The following is an 18,931-nucleotide window of genomic DNA, read 5'->3' as shown; positions in this document are numbered from 1 at the left end:
TCTAGCCGCGCTGCCTCAGCAGCCTGCCCGCGCCGTAGTGTTTTTTTTTTTTTTTTTTTTTTTAAATAAAAGCTGCGAGTCCTACAATTACTAGGATTACAGTGAGCGGGTATTGATCTGCAGCCGGCATTGTAGGATCAAGCAGGCGGGCGGAGGCAGACATCTCCGCCCCCACCCCTCGCAGCCACCTAGTCCTGCAAAGCGCTAAAAAAACGTTTCTAAATGTTTGATTTCAGACGCACCAACAACACCTGCTGCAAAAGAATGACCTTCCCCCCTTCTCCTACCCGCCGGAGCGGCCACACCTCCTCCCCTCCACCCGTGGGCCTCCGAGCCCGGAGCCAGCTACGCCGCCAACCTCAGCCCCTTTTTTTCTTTCTTTCTTTCTTTCTTTTCTTTTCTTTTAATTACTGAAGGGAAATAAACACATAAGAAAAAAAAAAAAAAAAAAAAGGCCTCCCCGGCAGGCGCGAGAGGGGGTGGTGAGGAGGCCAGCGAAGGCGGTAATGCAACCCTAATGCACAGATAGCTGACATCAACTTCCGTCAGGCAGCTCCTGAAGATCGAACCTTTCGATTGTAACTGGGACAATTTGCATAGTGATTCCCTTTCAGAGCTTTCCCGGGTCCATAACAAGCCCAGGCAGCTATTCAAATGCAAGTTGCAACCCCAAATGCGAGGCTGGCCTGACCAAAAAGAGCCATCCGGCTGCTGGGAGAAGCGAGACCTGTGCTCTGGTTCTTATCCTTCTCTGTTCTTCCTTTTTCTTCCTCTTCTCCGGTTCCTGATTTAGCTGGGAGCTGTTTATTTATGGCTGCAAATGTGTGTGTGCGAGGGAGAGGGAGAATTGATCTTTGCCTGGATTTAAAGATGGAGCCGAAGGCGCTGGAGGGAATTTGGGTTTGTGCGTCTGACTCAGACCCTGCGCGCCAAAGGGGGCCGCTTGGCACCGAGCCCGAGGTCTTTCTTTCTGGCACCCCTCACCTCGCGACCCTGCAGGAATCCGCGGGCCCAGGAGCAGCCTGGCTGACCCACCTGCCCCGGGCCAGGCTGTCAAGAAAGGCTTCATGGAGGGGGCCAACACGTCCCCGTCTTTAAAATGAGCACAATAAAAGGTATCACCTGCGACATGTGCGGATTATTTTTTTCTTGGTGTTCACTGACGCGGGAGCGGGGTGGGGCGGCTTATAGTTCTTGCGGAGGGGGGAATCAGGGGGCCTGAAATTAGGCTTCCCAGTTTCCCGGTTTCTTTCACATTTGAAATTATGCAGATTGACTCTCGCTTCCCTCCCTCCTAGGGGGCAAATCCTCCAACACGAACCTGATCGCTTGTCACAGAAGCAACTTGCCATGAAATCCGCTAATGCGCCGCGACTCGCCCACCGGGGTAAGCCAGTCTCACAGGCGCGTGCGGGGGGAGGGGGCTGGGTAGGCCGGAGCTGGGGCTCCAGGGGCCGGGCCGTGCCGGTCCGCTGCTGAGCTTGTAGCCACACAAACAGGGTGGGAGCCAAGGGCGGAGGGCAGAAGCCGCGTCATGGCCCGGGAGCCAAGCGGGGGCGCCCCCCTCCCGCCTGCCATCCCAGCCACTGCCGCTAACGGGTCCTCCTGGCGAGTTTAAAGTAGCAAATGAGGGCTGGGAGGAGGCCTCCCAAGCAGGGTGTAAATATCCCGGCGTGCCCAGCTGGGTGGCCGGTACGCGAGCGCGTGTCTGCGGCTTGTGCGCGGTTCTCCTGCGAAGCAGCGAACGGCTGCAGAACCGCACCTGCACTGGTGCGCGTTATGGAACTGCGGCCAGTGGAATTCACAAACCGGGGGCAAATCCCCCGAATGGAACTTGTCTACACTTCCCTAGACTGCTTCCCGCTTTCTGGATCTCCCAGGTTGCTCGGTTGTCCTTCCAAAACCAGTCCAAACCTGCTAAAGATGATCACAGGCCACTGTTCTTGCAGCTCTGACCATTATCTCCGTGGCAGAACCAGCTCCTCTGGTCAGAGAGCAAAAAACGGCAGCTAAATTTGTGTCTTTTCTTTCTTTCGCTTTCTTTCTCTCTGTCTCTCCGTCTCTCTCTCTCTCTCTATTTTTAAGTGATGAGAAAATGTAGGCTTCTTAAACCCACAGAAGCAGCCAAACACACATTTGCCAATGTTCTCTGCTTATATTGGTTCTGCTGCTGGAAGCCCTCTGTCTATGAGCTTTTTCGTTGTACTTGTTTTACGCAGAGCACTAGGGATATTTTTCTCATTTTTAAAGTCTTTGTTTCTTAAAAAATATATAGAATGCTTTCCTGATCGTTTCACAATAGGTTTCTTAAAGGCCAGATAGGTAGGGGGAGTGTTTGGAATTGAATGGTGAAAAAAAGCAGACTGGAAGATACAAATAAACCCAGTGCAAATTGAAAACAAATTGAACAGATGAAATGATTATGAAAGAAGATGAGGGAATTAACTAGTCTGGAAAGAGCGAGTTTGGGGTCTGAAGTGTCCAGATTTAATGACCATAGGTAACAAATCAAAAAGAATTAAATCTATGCCTTTGCCTGTGTGTGCACCACCAAAGAACACAGGTCCTCCTGGGTATCTTGGTCAAGTGCAGGTTTATTTTGAGACATTTCAAGGGACAGGTCAGTTTGGGGATGTTTCCCAGTTTTTCAGCAAACTATAACCAATTAGGCGACCTTTAGTTCTGGTGGAAAACAATTTAAAATTTATTTCTGTCTGTAGAAAAAAAGTGAAAATTTTAATGCCCTGATAGTTAATAAATTACATGTTTCTAAGGAGTTAATTTGATATAAATAACCTAATCTTCAGTGAGCACAGAGGGAGGAACTTAAAGGCCTTGGCTACAGGAAACCTCTCTGGTGGTGATGGAGCTTTGTGTGTCTGAGGGGAGTGTGAGGAGGCTCTGAACCTAGCTTTGGGTTTGTTGCATCCCTCTCCCTCTCTTAAAACAGTAACTCAAGATGTAAGTAAAAGTGTTTTCATTTTTTATTGATCCTGCTAACATCTTTCATTATCCAGCATGTAGCCACAGCAAATTATTGCTCATTTGATACCGAGAATTCTATTGACCATCGCTTTCATTGGAGAGAATTCTAACTACTCCGCCGCTTTATAGTCAGTCAGAGCTAAGGCTGAGGACGTTCCTCTGCTAAAACTGAAGTAAATTGAGCCCTCTGCCTCCAGGAATTGATGGAGATGTGTTCATTACATTGGGCCACGTGAACATGCATAGAAATCTGCTTTTTACTCTGCCGACCTTGCCCCCATTCATGCAAAAGGTCGGCCCCTTTGGAACTGATCTGCCGACTTGGAGAGCTAGGTATTCGTTTGCCTCTCCTGGATCCCTTCTGGCAACTTCCTTCCATCTCTGACCAGGGTTGGGGTGATGGAAATGATGCAGAGGAAGCATGCTCCCCTGGTCGATCCTGTGCTCAAAATCAGCCCAATTTGGACACCTACAGAAATCATTAAACCTCCCCGTTCCCCCCCCCCCCAAAAAAAAGAAGCCTCATAAAAATATCTGGATGAGTGACTTTATGGTCTGGATATTATTTCCTAAATTAAACTGACCCCACACACACACACACCAAGACCCCACCTCATCGGAGAGGGCCAAGTCAGGGAGGTGGGAGCTCTGAGATCAGCCTCTGTTCTCTTTTACTGTTGGCAATGGGCGTCTAGAGGAGAATGTAAAGAGAAGGCAAATCCTGCTCTCACGCCAGCAGCGGTACAAGTGGAAGCTGGAGCCTAGTGAAGGTCTGACCTTTGACCCTCAAACCCGCAGCTCTGGGGCTCTCAATGCTGGAGAGGGAGCCCAGTCGCGAAAAGAGGTTGGAGAGAAGGACGGGGAAGGGAAAGAAGTCGAGTTTGTTGGTGGCTGATTCTGCCTTGACACAGGAAGGAGCTGGAGCTACCACACAGCAGAGGCCACCCGACGCCCCAACCCTCGGTACGCTTTCCTCCTCCGTAACGCTGCTCCTCAGACCCCGCCCGGTCAGGACCCACGCGCCCTCGCCTCTTCCTTTTGGACGTCTCCGGGAAAGGTGCCCTACTTAAGGGTGCGCTGACCGGGCGGGGCAGGAGCAGAAAGCGACATCGAGCCGGACACCGGGAGAAGGCTGAGCGGGTGGGGCTCGACTTCTAGCCCGGTGACAGCGCCCAACCCGGACTGTCAGATTTCCAAGGAACACGCAATCCACATCCGCTTCACCTTAAGCCCTCGACCCCAAGAAGAGGCCAGAAGACCTTGGAGAAGCCATGTTCCCGAGGACTTCGTAGAAGAGATGGTTGGGTTGTGTTTCATTTCCGCAACCTCTAGGAGATAAGTCCTCTCGGTTCCAGAACAAAGGAGAGCCAATTAAAGACTTTAACAAACGCATCCGCGGTCTGTGCAGCCGATGAAACAGCGCCAGCTCCAAATCCGAAGGCGCATGGAACTCTAAGGGACCAGGCTTGGTATTTTCCTAATGGTGCTAAGTGCGCGTGAAGCTATTCGCACTCTCTCGCAGGCGGCGCTCCCTGAACCCTAGCGCAGTTGGGAGCCACTTTGTTCTAGAACAAGGCAGTGAACGAGTGGGAGCGTGCTCTGGGCACGCTGGTCTCTGACCCAGCAGCAGCTGAGAGACGAGGGTAGATTCTAACTCGGCTACCGGGGATGAGGGGCTGGGGGAGGGAAGTTTAAGCCGAGATTCACATAGTGGATTTTTTTTTTTTTTTTGCATTTTCTTTTTGTTTTTAACGTAGCTAAATAACCCTCCCGCGTTGGTATAACCAAAACACGCCCAACAGAATCGTGTTCCTCGTATGCGCACACCGCACCGCCGGCCACATTTGGAGAATCCAGCCCACAGAGGTTTCCAAAACCCCATTTTCCTGATTGCAGCCCAGACTCTGGAAACCCACAAGCCTTCATCATCGGAAGGGAGCCTGATTCCGGCCAAGCAGAGGGTCAGGCACACACACTCTCCAACCTATACATGCACACAGGACCAGAGGCTGCGCTTACTGGGATGGAAGATCCAGGGTGGCTGGATGGTGATCTGGGAGGCTGTGACTGAGTGAAAGCAGTGTCATCCTTAGAGTTATTTAAGAAAACAAGACCTGGGACCTGGATTTGAGTTAAAGAAGTTAGGGGCATGGGACACTTGGCCCAGCATTTCTTTGGATTCAAGTGGAACTGAGAACTGAGGAAGCCCAGGGCATTGCTGCAAACTGGCGATTAGGAAATATATTATCCTTGCACATACAGCTGCACATATCTTCTCCGATGACGAACTCATCCCTGAGCAGGGGGGGGGGGGGGTCTCTGGCACCGTCACTGAGCGTCACAGCTGCCCTTTCGGCCTCTTCCAGGTTTTGCCAGGCAAATGAAATGCGCAGAACTCCATAGTAAATTATTTTGTTCAGCTCTCTGTCTTTTTATGAAAATAAAAGGCAACACTTTGTCATTTTTAATCATATAAGCAGACAATAAACCTAATTTTGTTATTGATTTTTTTTTTCCAGAATCAAGTGATTTTGTGCAGTGTCTGTTGTGTTTCCTTTCCAAGGAATGGCCGCTTGCTTGCTGGTAGATTGTGTGGGTATAACGCTAAGTCTACGCAGCCCTCCTGGCGATTATCTGAAACATGCAGTTGATTGTGGACTTTAAAGCTGGGTAGCTGAGAAGCATCTCTTCCTGGATGGCAGGAAGTTTGGTTTTTGTCTAATTATCTAGATAATGGTTTCAATTGGGCTGCCCCTAGAGCCCTGGGATAGATTTAAGGTTCTCATCTGTGCTTTCCGGAGTTTTGGCCTCAGAGATTCACTTTGTTAGTGGTGGTTGTTGTTTTTGTTTTTTCAAAAAAAAAAAAAAAAGTCAAATAAATAAAAGTAAAAAACAACAACCCAAGATTCTTACTACTGTCAGGGGCCCAGAAGGCACTGTGAGGAGCATTGGCAAGGGGAACATACTCTCCCTATTTGCGAAGTTTCAAGTCTGGGAAAGGAATGCCACCTGAGCTTTGGACCACTGCAAAGACTCAGCTGAAAGTGTCAGGGCATGCCAGTTACACCTAAAGGGCCTCGAGAGTGTTCCCTCCGCATCCTGAGCTCACTTGCCTTTTTCCTTTTTCAAAAACAAGATTATTTGATGTCAGAGCAGTTGGCACCTTTTTGGGAAAGTCTTAAGGCACAGAGAGGTGAGCCAGGCCTCCGCCTAACTATAGAAGAAGGAGAAGGAAGGAAATGAGGGGAGAAAGCTGCAGAGAAGAAAATAATAAGAAGTGGAGAGGGAAGAAAAAAGAAAAGGAAGGGAGGAGAAAATTTTTTAAAAGGTGGAGAGAAAAGAATAGAAGAAGGAAAAGGGAAAAGAAATAAAGGAAATGGGAGAAGTAGAAAAGATGGTGAAGGGCAGGAAGGAAGAAAAAAGGAGGAAAAACAATTTAAAAAAGAAAAAAAAATTACCCCATCCTTCAAAGGGAAACTATCATTGACCTGGAACATATAGTCAGCTCCAGGTGGCTCCTACCCCCTCCTGAAATGGAGAACAAATTACAGTCTCAAGCATAGATTAAAAGCCCCCCAACTTCCTACTCGAACCCAAAAGACTAAACTCAGGACCGCGATGTGAGGGGCGACCCACCCACTACCCTAGCATCTTCTGCTATAAGGAGACCCCTATAATCTGCTGGGAGGGGTCGTCCTTTCCTCCCAAATCCCCACCCCGCCCCTCCTCCGCCTCCGCTTCAAGGGCCTCAGACCCAGCCAGTGGGAGGGAACCTGGCGGCCCTATGCCCCCCACAGGGGGTGGAACCTCGGGCCTGCGAGTGACCCTCGGGCTTTGACCTTTCCCGGCGTCCTCCCGGGTCAGTATTTAACCTTTCGCTCCCGGGTTCCTGGCCCTCGGCTGGGGAGAAAGTGAAAGTGGGTCGATATTTGGGACCAGCGGGGAGGAGGGGGGCGGCGCCTAGGCCGAATTACTCGTGGATGAGGCCCAAACCAGAGCGCTAGCTCCTCTCCCAACGCTTATGAAACCGAGCCTCCAGGATCCCGCGCTTGCCGGGCGCTGAATGCCAAGGCCCAGTTACACCCGGTGCCTGGTAAAGAGCCTGCTGAGGCACGGAGGAGGAGAATGGGCGTCATTCCCAGTTTTCTTTCCCTGTTTAAGCAGTTTCTCTTTATCCAACCTACTTCCCTCTCAGACAAGAGCCCCTGTTCGCATTTTGGGGATCCGGAGACACTTAGCCGGTTGTACTGGAGACGACAATGCGGAATCAGACTTCTGAGCCCCCTCAAGTCTCCTCTCTGGCAGTGGGTGCCAAGAAGATCAGTGAAGAAATCGGCCAAAGTCTGGGCTGCCGGGCTCCAACGAAAGCTTCACTGTCCTCTCTGGGAAAGCAGACGTCAGCCTAGCTCCTGCTCCATTCCACTAACTTCCAAAAGCGCCCGCAACCAGAGCCCCAGAGGGCTCTCCCGGCGAGGATGGGGGAAGGTGGGCAGCAAACCGGAGGCTACAGAGGCCAGCGGAGCGCTCCCCACCCTCACCTCCCCGAGGCTTGGGGTTTTCGCGGTCTCCCCAGCTGGAGCCGGGGCCGCCAGGAGCCAGAGCGTTAGGTTCAAATGCATCAAGACTCTGAAGTCATTTATCCGGTTTCATAAATAATTTTCTTATTACACTTAAGCCCGATTCCTGCCCCCTTCCCATTTTTATTGCGGGGTTTCAGCGGCTAAAAAGTTTCTAAGTCGTGTGGGCCGTTGTTTTCCTTTTTCCATCATTAACATCATTAATATACGCTATCAATAACCCTGTCGTTCGGAGCCGAGTTTCACGGTATTGATCCACGCAGCTATTCATCTCTGCCATGCAAGACACGGAATAATTTTCGCATTACAGTAGCTTGGATTTGCTTTTAATTCATATTTAAAGCTGCAACCGGCTCGGTGGAGCGCTCTGCGAAAGACTAGAGGCGCCTAATTAATAATAAGTTAGAAACGAAGGAAGGCACTGGCGAATAAATAATTAATACAGACATCTATGTCTCTTTGAATATTGCTCCTTTAAAAATTTAGACTTACCAGGACCATACTGTAAGTCTGCAATTTATATTATGGGGATGATTTAAGAAAGCTATTTTTTTTCCTTGAAATACAATACTAAATTATTTACAGTGTTTTGCAAACCTAAGTTCCTTCATTAGCTAGTCCCTCCGGTTTGTTCCTTCCAGGTAGAAAACACCCTTAAAAAAAAATAATAATAAGCACTGTAAGAATCATTTTTAAAATCTCCCAACAAAAACCGCTGGCTGCGATTAGCTGCGAGTGTCAAGGGTGGGGGCATATTGGCCTGGAGAGTCATGTATGGACTCTAGTTCTCCAAGGAGTTGGGAGTTGCCATATAGGGGATTTGTTAGGGAAGGTAACAAAATCCAAAGTACTGAGCAGCGACTTTGGGCATCTGCTGGTGCCCATAGGGACAGAGTTTTAAATAAACTCAGTCCTCAAAGAGCCTATGGAAGGGAGGAGGCTGGGATTTGGAATGTTCCTGGTTCTCCCCCAGTGTAAAATGATAATAATAACAATAATAATATCGGGATTTCTAGGGAAAGATTATTGAAATACAGGACTGGGTTGCAGGTTAGCCAGGAACTACAAAATGTGAGGAGAATCTACAAAATACAAATGGGTAGAAATGACTGAAAATTGGACACAGTTCTTGTGTGAGAGAGACTAGGATTTGTTTGCAATATTGTTAGCAATATTGATTTTTTTTTTGTTTCTTGGATTAATGTATGTTAAACAGAAAAATACAGGCATTAGTCAAGTACATTATAATCATCTATTGTTGAGAGCAAAATTTCTTCCCCAGGTGAGTGCCAGAGACTTGAGAGGCAGTTGTAGGGACCTCAAGACACTGAGGCTTAGGTTGGGGCAGCCAGAGTGGGGCTGGCAGTGTGGGGAGAAGGAGGCAGCTTTACCTCCAGCCCACTCTTCTCTCCCTTTTAGAATTACAGCTTTGTATTTAACAAACCCGCTACCCAGATGTGTCAGGCTTGACCTCTCTGCTGGGTTAAATGATGATTAGAGAAGATGAGAGGTGGAGGTATTCTTGGCCACCCGGGTCCCCCCAAATTCCTCACCTCCCCCTCATATCTTCCCCACAGCCTCCTAGCCCCACCTCCAGGTGTCTCAGCCTGGTACCCATGGGTACAACACTCTCAGGTCTTGACCCAGGGCTATGGGTTCCCACATCCCAGCACCTGGCAGCCTGAGGTCTGGCAGGCTGGGTGGTGGGGGGTGGGAGGGAGGTCCCTGCACAGATACATGCAGGCACACACAGGTTAGAAAGACACATGAGGTGGAGAGGGAGACACAGGAGCAGCTATTGACAAGCACCTACAGACCTTCCCAACACGGACCCCTGGACCTTGAGTGTCCACAGGCTCAGAGAAGCACACCTCAGAGAGAGGACGCATACACATACACACACACACACACACACACACACACACACACACACACAATCCCTTGGGATGCCACCCCTCGAAGGACCTGCTTCCTCGCCCGGCTTTGGTAGGTTGGGACCCAGGGCTGTGTTCTCAGCTTTCCTTCTCAATGCCTCTCCCAGGCCCTGGGTCACCACATTGATGTGGCAAGATCTTGAGAGGCACGCAGGCCCCCGACGCACAGGTGAAGGTCTTTGTGGAACTCCAGTGAAGCTAAAGGGCAGGGAGGATCAAAGGGGGACGAGAAAGTGAGCTTCAGGATTAAAGGGCAAAGCTCTGAGGGAAATATTTCCGGGCACCTGAGACTTCATAATTCTGTGCCTGGATGGCACTCGGGCCAAAGGCAGACGCGCTAGCCCACAGCACAAGAATTCCCATACTCTGAAGATGGGTTCCCATGCCAGTCACGGAGTGATGGGATCAGGAAGCCGAGACCAGCAAGGCCGACAGGGCCAGATGGGCAAGAAAAGAAAGAACGTGGAAAGTATAAAGGGGAAAAGAGAGACGCAGGAAGGGAGGAAAAGAGGAGACTAGAGAAAACAAAGGACTAGTCGGGGGGGCCCAGCAGACAGTGGAGAGAAGCACAGGCAAGGGGTGGGGAGCCCAGAATACCGGCGTTTCATTTTTAAATCTTCTAGGTGTCTGCGGGTCAAATAAAGACAAGGGCAGTAACGATTATTCTGTTAAATCTATGGTACTTGACTGCGCAAACACTAATTGATTAGACACCAAAATGATTTGTTTAAAGAGTTTTCCTTCCCAAGTGCAGCTGTTCTTGGGCCCTGGTGGAGGTTATCCTGTGAGGCTGCGGAAAAGCCCGCCAAGCAGGCTGTATGCCTGACCGCAGAACCCGCAATCTACACGGGGTAGGGGTGGCTGGTCCAAGCCTCTCCTGCCTCAGATGTGTGGCTGGGCCGAGACCCGCAACTTTCGCCTTTTCTGTTCTTCAGGGCTGGAGGATGGAGCGCCCCGAGGCTCTTGTGAACCGACTTTGCCCTCTGCCTGCCTCTCTTTGCTCCGAGTTTTGCCCACTTCGGGCTGCTTTGATCTATCTGCACCGTAAGGGATCCTTCTCCCTTGCTCTCGTCCTCCCTAGCCACTGGCCCTTGTACCTTCTACCCTGGTGTGGCTAATCCAGAACGGAGCCCCAGACGGGTGAGACCGAAGAGAAGCCTCAACCATCGCCCCAGAACTGAAAAAATTCATCGCTCCTCCACAGCCATTATAGGTCTCCTTTGTAATATACTTCAACCGTATAGAGATAAGATCAGGAAAGAAAATCCACTGAAGGGTTAGTGAGAGAAGGCCAACTCTCCCAGAATAGAGCTGACTGCGTCCAACGCGGGGTCCTCTGGCTGGAGCACCTCCCGGAAGCTTTGGACAATATCCTCAGAACACACCATCTCTTCAGCGCTCTGAGCCTGCGGCCTTAAAAAACCCTCACCAATGTGAAATGGATTTAAGCCCGAAAGAAGCCACCTCTAGTTTATAAAATGGCCCAGGAGAAGAAGTAATCAGAGACGCTCAAGGAATGGTCTAACATCCTGAGACTGCTGCCTCTTACATCTCCCAGAAGGCAATCTTCGAGAATCCTCTAGAACCCAGAGTCAGGAGGGGTTGGGTAAGAAACCCAGAGAGCCCTTCACCAGCCATCATCTCTTTGGGATTTAGAGAGGGTGGGTAAGAAATGAAACAAAGAGAGCGCAAAAGTACAGAGTTATATATATGTATATATTTTTCATATACATACATACTTATGTCATGGGCAAAAGCCATAAAAGCTTAACCTAACAGATGAATAAAAACTACACGCTAAATAGAAGATCAGAGATTACCAAAGAGATTACCAAAGAGAGCTAGAATAATTGGTTACCACTTCCTCGGCCCCCAGAGAGTAGGAAGAAGCCATTGACTAATTTAAAAAAAAAAATTTTTTTTTTCAATAGTGAATCACCAGGGCACTTTGAATTTTATGGGTGTTCTATTCTAAGCTAACAACAATTTTCTGAATAAAATTTTTGCAGAAGTATGAAGAAGGACAGGAGAAGCTGGCAGGAAGCACCCAGGATCAAATCCTTCATCTCACAGTTATCAAGTTCCCTACCATTGCCAGACACCAAAGAAATGATTCCTCACCAGGAGGTTAGTTCTAGACATGCTACAGGCATCAGAAATTCTGGTGAGTTCCATTCTGAGACTCTGGCCGAGGAGTCAGTCTCCCTTTAGAGCCCTGGATGGGGGACTCTGCCCTGACACCAGGTTTGCTGTTTGTGCGGTCAACAAATGGGAAGTAAACATTTCATGGCTCATTTCTTTGGAATAGTCCTGAAAACTGGGACTGGGGGGTATATTACACCTCTATTACCAAAAAAACTAAGGCAGGAACTCTGAAACTGACTGAAGATTCTGAGAGAAACTTGTGTGGCTAGCATTTGGAAAAAAATGGCCTTATTCTCAGTCTCTATTCTAAATATGGTGGAGTTGCTTGGCAAGCTCTGGTCCACTCAGTAGAGGAAGGATTATACCTGCCCAGGCACCACCACCTGACATTTACAAAATAAGCGGTCTGAAATCCTTGTTTCCACATTAAAAATATTGCCAGTAACAAGCATCCAGTCCATAGTCATATTTCCTTTTTTCTTAAATATATACACAAATGTCATTTTGTGGTGGTGATTGACCCTATTTTTCTTTCTTTAATTTTCCTGCAGCTACTCAAAATCTAACCAGCTGAGAGTAAGCCCTCCCCTCAGACATCTTGGCTTTTTAAAAAAATTGAACAACATCCTGTAATTGCAGACACTGACCAACCAAGTAGTTTTAAAGGACTCCTCCTTCGGCTCTAATTCTCTAATTCCTCATAATGCACCTACTGGATACCAGGCATTGTGCTGGCACTGGAAAGAGGAAAGGAAGGGAGGGACAAAATGATGAAAAGCTATCCCACACCTCCAGCAGTTGGCAATCCACCTACTCTCCTTCCCACACATACACACAAGTACATTCACCTTTAACTAGGCCTAAGAGCATCCTCCCCACTCAAGGCACAGCCTTAGTAAAGGGAAAATTTTCCAAAAGGTCAAATAAGAATACAATGTTTACTTAAAAATCACTGCAATTTAGTCAACTACAGGTAAACAATGGTAATGAAAGGCATGAAAAGCCAAGAAAGATTAGGGAGATTTACAAACCAAAGCAAGTCCTGCACACATATTAACTTAACATAGATCTTTCCTTTGGCTTCTCCTTTAGGGATCAACACTGAACCAGACCCTCTTTTCGTGGGGCTTGTGGGGGCAGTGTTGAACTCACCTGAACTCAGCCGTCTTTAGGTAGGCTCCAGGGGCCCTGCTGGGAACCATACATGAAGGAGGTTTCCAGAATCAAGTCCCTAATAACTTACACAAAGAGAAAACCATGAACAATTTGTGCACTTAGTGGTATTTACTTCTTTCTTTTAACAAACTGTCTTTTGGAAAGAGAGTTGTCATAAGGGCAAATCAATCCTTTCAGATGTGATTAAAATGGGGCGTGTGGGGGAGACGCGACAGTTTAGCTCAAGGTAGCCTGCTACTGAAACCCACTGTTCGGTCTTATATGAGAGCTACATGCTCTGTGTTAACAAGAAAAGAGAACCAAAAAATAAGAAGGAACCAAGAATGCGGCTTCCCACCAATATACTGTAATCCACTAGGCAGAAAATATGTTCTATGCTTTTGTGTCTATGTGTATGAATAGTTAGATGTAGATATAAGTTCAAATAGAGTAATTTTGTTTTCTGAGCTCCTTTGTGTCAGTGTATTACACACACACACACACACACACACACACAATTTTTCTTCTCTGGGGGCCTTAAATTCCTGAATGTTCACTGTGCAGGTAGACACCAAGTCTACAGAGATGGATTCCCATTTCCTGGGCCTCTGTGGGCATTATTTGGACAAGATAGGAGTGCCTCTGGTGATGAAGCCAGCCAGATTAGCCAATCCCAGCACATGGCCACCGCTTTCAAGGAAGTCAGGTTGGACTGTACTCACTGCCCTTGACCTACTTGGATCATGATGTTGCCCTGATTGTGCCAGGGAACTGGATAAAGAGATGAGCCTGCTCATGCTTTAGCTGGTGGGAAATTTCCCCCAAGGATTGGTTGGCCCAAGTGTCTGCATAGGGTACACAGTCACCACTACTCCCACCACCCCAGCACCGGCCTTTCCTAGGATCTAAGAACATTTTTAGCAGAGACACTGTTGGTGGGCTCTGATTCAGTACGTGCCCCAGGAAAGGAACATACAGTCTTAAGTTTGGCCCAGCAAAGGCCGCACACACTTTGTTACACATCAGATCCAGATACCCAGGCTCTGAGAGGCTGTCCCCCATTGTGACCACAGCTCGCCCCGGGCTGAGGCTCTGCGCTGACCCGGTCGTAACTGCCAAGGGCTGGACAATGGGCACATCTGTCCTTTCTCTGAGGGATGAAAGCACCTAAGCAGACAAGGCTCTGCCTTTTGTTACGGATTTTTTCCCCCTTTCTTTTGTAAATGAAAGAAAGCCTCGGCATGTGGTAGCCGGGTGTACGTCCCACACTGGGGGCCTCCCCACGCGTCCCCGCCGAGCCCAAGGACCGGGTTCGATTCCAGATTGGAGCGTGATTGTAGGAAGCGGACAATTATGCCCGAAGCTGAATTGATTTTCAAATCTGGAGGCTTCTCGCGGGGACGCCGGGAAGAGGGCGTCCCTAAGGGCCAAGCGGAGACCGGCGCGCCTGTTCCACTCTGCCGGCGTCAGTCCTTCCCGCAAGCAGCGGCCTCCAGGTGCTTTACCAGGAGGGCCGTAGAGAAACCGCAGGAAGAGCCCAAGACTCGGCAACCCCACCAGCACCCAGAAATTGAAGTGGGAACCCACCAGGGCACTCCCCACCCCCCAACACACACACACACACACACACACATACACACAGAGTCATTCGCGGAGCAGCACCCCGTCTTATTATCAGCTGAGATCAAGAAGGACCCAGGCGGCGGGGGACAACGAGGTATGGCCAGGGCCAGAATTCTTGGCTTGAGCGTTCCCTTCTCTGGCCCGAGGAAGAGGAAGGGTGGGCAGAGGGTCAACAGTCACCAAGCTGACCAAGGCATTTAAGATAATTATTTCTCCTCCCTCCAAAACTGCCAAGCACCTGAGGATGGGGAGAAGGCGGGCTCCCAGAAGCCCTCTGGGAAATACAGCTCGGTGGGTCAAAGTGGAAGGAGTAACGACACAGGCTGAGGCTCTGAGGGCAATCTACACCAAGAGGTAGCAGCTGGAGAGAAAGGTGAGGACTTTCCAGTCTTGGCGCACCACCCGGGACGGGAGCCCGACAAGTGCTACTGGGTGAGAGCCCACCCGAGCCTTAGAGCCGAGAGGGGCGCCAAGTCTCCTGGGGCTGCGTTGGCTGCCCCAGGTCGCGCTCCACGCCAGGCCTTCGCACGTGCGCGCCGCTCCAGGGCCATCCGGCGCCGCTGTTAAGGCGCGGCACCCCCCTTCATCATTTGTACAGGGACGTCACGGGCCGCGCGCGCGGGGGCGGAGGGGGCGGGGCCGAGCCGCGCGCTTGCGCGCTGAGCCCGGCGGGAGTGAGGGCGGGCCGCGGCGGCGGCGGCGGCGGCGGCGGCAGCAGCGGCGGCATCGGCGGCGGCGGCGGCGGCGGAACCGCGGCCACAGAGTCTGCAACAGTAAACGAGCCATGGCTGGAGCTGGCCAGCGGCGCGGGCAAGCAGCAGCCGCGGAAGACGCGCGGACTGCGTCAGGGGAGCCGGGGGCCTCAGAATTCTAAGAAGGAGAAGGGCGAGAGGGGCCCAGGGGCGGGCGGGCTGGGGGCTTCGCGCTCGCCCAACGGCACGGATCCTTTTTGGAAATTAATATTTTAAAAAAAGCCGAGGACGCAGAGGGGAAGGTGGGGGCAAGAGGGAAGGCGAGACACACAGAGAGGGAGACAGAATCCCACAGAGAGAGGAAGGAAGGAAGGCAGGCAACAGTCGCCGGCAGCCGATGTGAAGACCGGACTGCGTGCGCCCTTCGCCGCCTCTGCCCGGCCTCATCGATGTTGTGTCCGTCGCCCGCTCGCCCGGATCACGATGAACGCGCAGCTGACCATGGAGGCGATCGGCGAGCTGCACGGGGTGAGCCATGAGCCGGTGCCCGCTCCTGCCGACCTCCTGGGCGGCAGTCCCCACGCGCGAAGCTCTGTGGCGCACCGTGGCAGCCACCTGCCCCCCGCGCACCCGCGTTCCATGGGCATGGCGTCCTTGCTGGACGGCGGTGGCGGCGGCGGCGATTACCACCACCACCACCGGGCCCCCGAGCACAGCCTGGCCGGCCCCCTGCACCCGACCATGACCATGGCCTGCGAGACTCCCCCAGGTATGAGCATGCCCACCACCTACACCACCTTAACCCCTCTGCAGCCGCTGCCGCCCATCTCCACCGTCTCGGACAAGTTCCCTCACCATCACCACCACCACCATCACCACCACCACCCGCACCACCACCAGCGCCTGGCGGGCAATGTGAGCGGTAGCTTCACGCTCATGCGGGACGAGCGCGGGTTGGCCTCCATGAATAACCTGTATACCCCCTACCACAAGGACGTGGCCGGCATGGGCCAGAGCCTCTCGCCCCTCTCCAGCTCCGGTCTCGGCGGCATCCACAACTCCCAGCAAGGGCTCCCTCACTATGCCCACCCGGGCGCCGCCATGCCCACTGACAAGATGCTCACCCCGAACGGCTTTGAAGCCCATCATCCGGCCATGCTCGGCCGCCACGGCGAGCAGCACCTCACGCCCACCTCGGCCGGCATGGTGCCCATCAACGGCCTTCCTCCGCACCATCCCCACGCCCACCTGAACGCCCAAGGCCACGGGCAGCTCCTGGGCACAGCCCGGGAGCCCAACCCTTCGGTGACCGGCGCACAGGTCAGCAATGGAAGTAATTCAGGGCAGATGGAAGAGATCAATACCAAAGAGGTGGCGCAGCGTATCACCACCGAGCTCAAGCGCTACAGCATCCCACAGGCCATCTTCGCGCAAAGGGTGCTCTGCCGCTCCCAAGGGACCCTCTCGGACCTGCTGCGCAACCCCAAACCCTGGAGCAAACTCAAGTCCGGCCGGGAGACCTTCCGGAGGATGTGGAAGTGGCTGCAAGAGCCGGAGTTCCAGCGGATGTCTGCACTCCGCTTAGCAGGTGAGCTGGGCGCGTGGGGAGATAAGGGATTGGGGAGGCTAAAGAGACTGAAAGAGAGAAGGAAAAAAGAGAGAGCTGGGCACGCATCATCCCATCCTCCTTTCCCCAAGGGGAGGTGGCTAGTTCCCTGGGCCTGGTAGACCTAGCGTCGGCTCCTGGGAGCAGATCGTCTCCTCCAGGATTCTGTACATTGGGCTGTGGTAGGCTCCGGGAGGTCGCCGGTACTGCCTGAGCGAATGCGGGGACGCATTTGTGCTCGGAGACTGTGTTGGAAGCGGTTGCCACCAGAGAGTAAGAGAAACCCCCGCACCTGGCCGGACACGGTCTGTGCATCGCTTCTCAGTTGGGCACTCCCGGTTTGGGAAGAGGGAGGCGATTCTTGCATGGAACTGTGCGCAGATACTGCCCGCTCCTACCCCCGGCACATTCCCGGGAGTTGGTTTGGAGCGTGCTGGAGCTGCACGCCTATGTTTGGCTGAACTTGGTGCGGTGACACCCCCCCCCTCACACACACACACACACACACACTTTTTTGGCGCGAGGCAATAATGGGAGGGATAGGGAACCTCTCTGAGAGTTCCGGCAGAAGGTTCTGAAGCCCCCGGGAAGGTGTGTGTTTGGCGGCGAAGCTGTTTAAGAGTTAGCAAGCAATCTGCCCTGGTAACCGGCTGTGGAAAAGAGAGGAAGGCAGATGGTGCCGAGGTAAGGGTGAGGGCGGAGAGGCAGCGAGGGAGCTTGCAGCTGAGCCCAAGGACCGCTTTTGCTGCCGACTCATTTACGACTTCATATTTCGTTTTATTTCTCTGCATTATGTTTTGAATGTATCTCCATGTATGGGTGTGGGAGTGTGAACATGACCCCCAAGTCTTGGAGCAGAGGTCTTCCGGCCCCAAAACCCGGGAGTTAAGCTGGAAGGTCTCCGCGGCTCGGCACAGACAGCGCCTATCCTTCTTAGCCTCTCTAAGTCAAGGTGCGTGGAAGGCTCCGGGAAGCTGGTCTAGGGGACAGCTTAGCCCAGTCTGAATCACACCAGATATTTCAAGCTGATTCCGCGACCCCTGAGGGCAAAGGACACACGGGGAGGTAGAGCCAAGGGCAGCTGAGGGCGGACACGGTTTGATGAGACCCTGCCGACTTGATTGACTCCTGGGTCCGTGCTACTCCCCCCCCCACCCCCCGCCCCAGTCTCAGCCTGGTGCCCTGGCCTGAGTCCTGGCCAAGAGAAAGGTAAAAGCCGGAATGAGGGTTTGTTAATTAACTGATCGTTCTCCATTAATTCGTCCCTGGAGAATGAGAGACAGTCAATCCGATCAGAGCCGGGGGCACTGAGCCGTTTCACAGTCTAAAATCAAAGCGAAAGGCCGAAACCCCCTCCCCCACCTCATGCGGGCCAATGAGAAGCTAGAGGGAGGCAGGTGCCAGCGTGCCAGGGAGCCTGCCGCTGGATCTGGAACCAAGCCCAAAGCACTCTTTGGGTCTGGGCATTGGTGGCCTCCCTCCTGCGGGTCGAGTTCATGAGCCTCTGCCCGGCCAGGGTTTTCCAGCCCAGCCCTGTGCTCACTGGTTCCAAGCAAAATCCCCAGCAGGCTGTTGTAGCTTGTGCCTGAAGTTAGGGGAGGTGGAGATAGGAGGACAGGAAGGCAAGGGAGAGATTGACAAGGTGTCCTCTGGGGCTCCCACAAATCCATTCCCTGCCCTGTGTGCATCCACCATATCGCCTCCCACCCCCGTAAGCTGACAGAGACCAGAGGGCAGCTCAGGTTCAGGAAGGGGTGGAAGAAAGGGATACCCTTCTCCCTGACTGCTCAGCCTCTGCCGGCCCCAAACTAGCGGCTTTTTACAAGCCCATGTCAGCCTCACGCCCAGCTTCAGAATCTTGTACCCAGGCAGTGCTCACATAGGCCTGTCAGTGGGGTGTGGAGAAATGGAGGAAAGGATTGGAAATGAAAAGCGATCCCCCCAGGGAAGCATGACCCACCCCCCGCACCCCGAAGGTGCTTGCTGGAGACTTCAATGACCGCCTCTCCCCAGTGCCCCTGTCGCTCCCTGGAAAATCAGACTGACAGGTTCTGTTCAGAGATGACCCCCAACCCTGGAAACTCGGCCTTGCAGTCTGACCTACACGAGTGGGCACCTTGGTGCTGTTGAAGTGGGAGCACTAGCACTGTGACCCTCCTGTGGGAGGCGTGGGCATGCCAGCCAGTGCTCACCCTAGCCAGGAGGCTATGGAAG

General features: G+C 52.1%; 1 protein-coding gene and 1 long non-coding RNA gene across 7 annotated transcripts in view; both read left to right on the top strand.

Annotated features, from left to right (window-relative positions):
* The first annotated feature begins 1,292 nt into the window (after window positions 1-1,292).
* On the top strand, window positions 1,293-5,495 carry LOC131835322 (uncharacterized). The gene is made up of 2 exons (XR_009355128.1): window positions 1,293-1,387; window positions 3,018-5,495. It is a non-coding gene; the product is annotated as an uncharacterized LOC131835322 (long non-coding RNA).
* Window positions 5,496-15,124: 9,629 nt separating this feature from the next.
* Window positions 15,125-18,931, top strand: part of ONECUT1 (one cut homeobox 1) — a 40,181-nt gene continuing 36,374 nt past the window's right edge. For all 6 annotated transcript variants that reach the window (XM_059181592.1, XM_059181594.1, XM_059181597.1 and 3 more), the window contains exon 1: window positions 15,125-16,699. In XM_059181592.1, the coding sequence (XP_059037575.1) occupies window positions 15,595-16,699 (1,105 nt within the window). In that variant the 5' untranslated portion in view covers window positions 15,125-15,594. The remainder of the gene's footprint in view (window positions 16,700-18,931) is intronic.

The sequence above is a fragment of the Mustela lutreola genome, chromosome 7 (genome assembly GCF_030435805.1).
Source record: "Mustela lutreola isolate mMusLut2 chromosome 7, mMusLut2.pri, whole genome shotgun sequence".
NCBI lineage: Eukaryota > Metazoa > Chordata > Mammalia > Carnivora > Mustelidae > Mustela > Mustela lutreola.
Note: the sequence above shows the minus strand (reverse complement) of the source record. Positions and strands in the feature narration are given on the sequence as shown.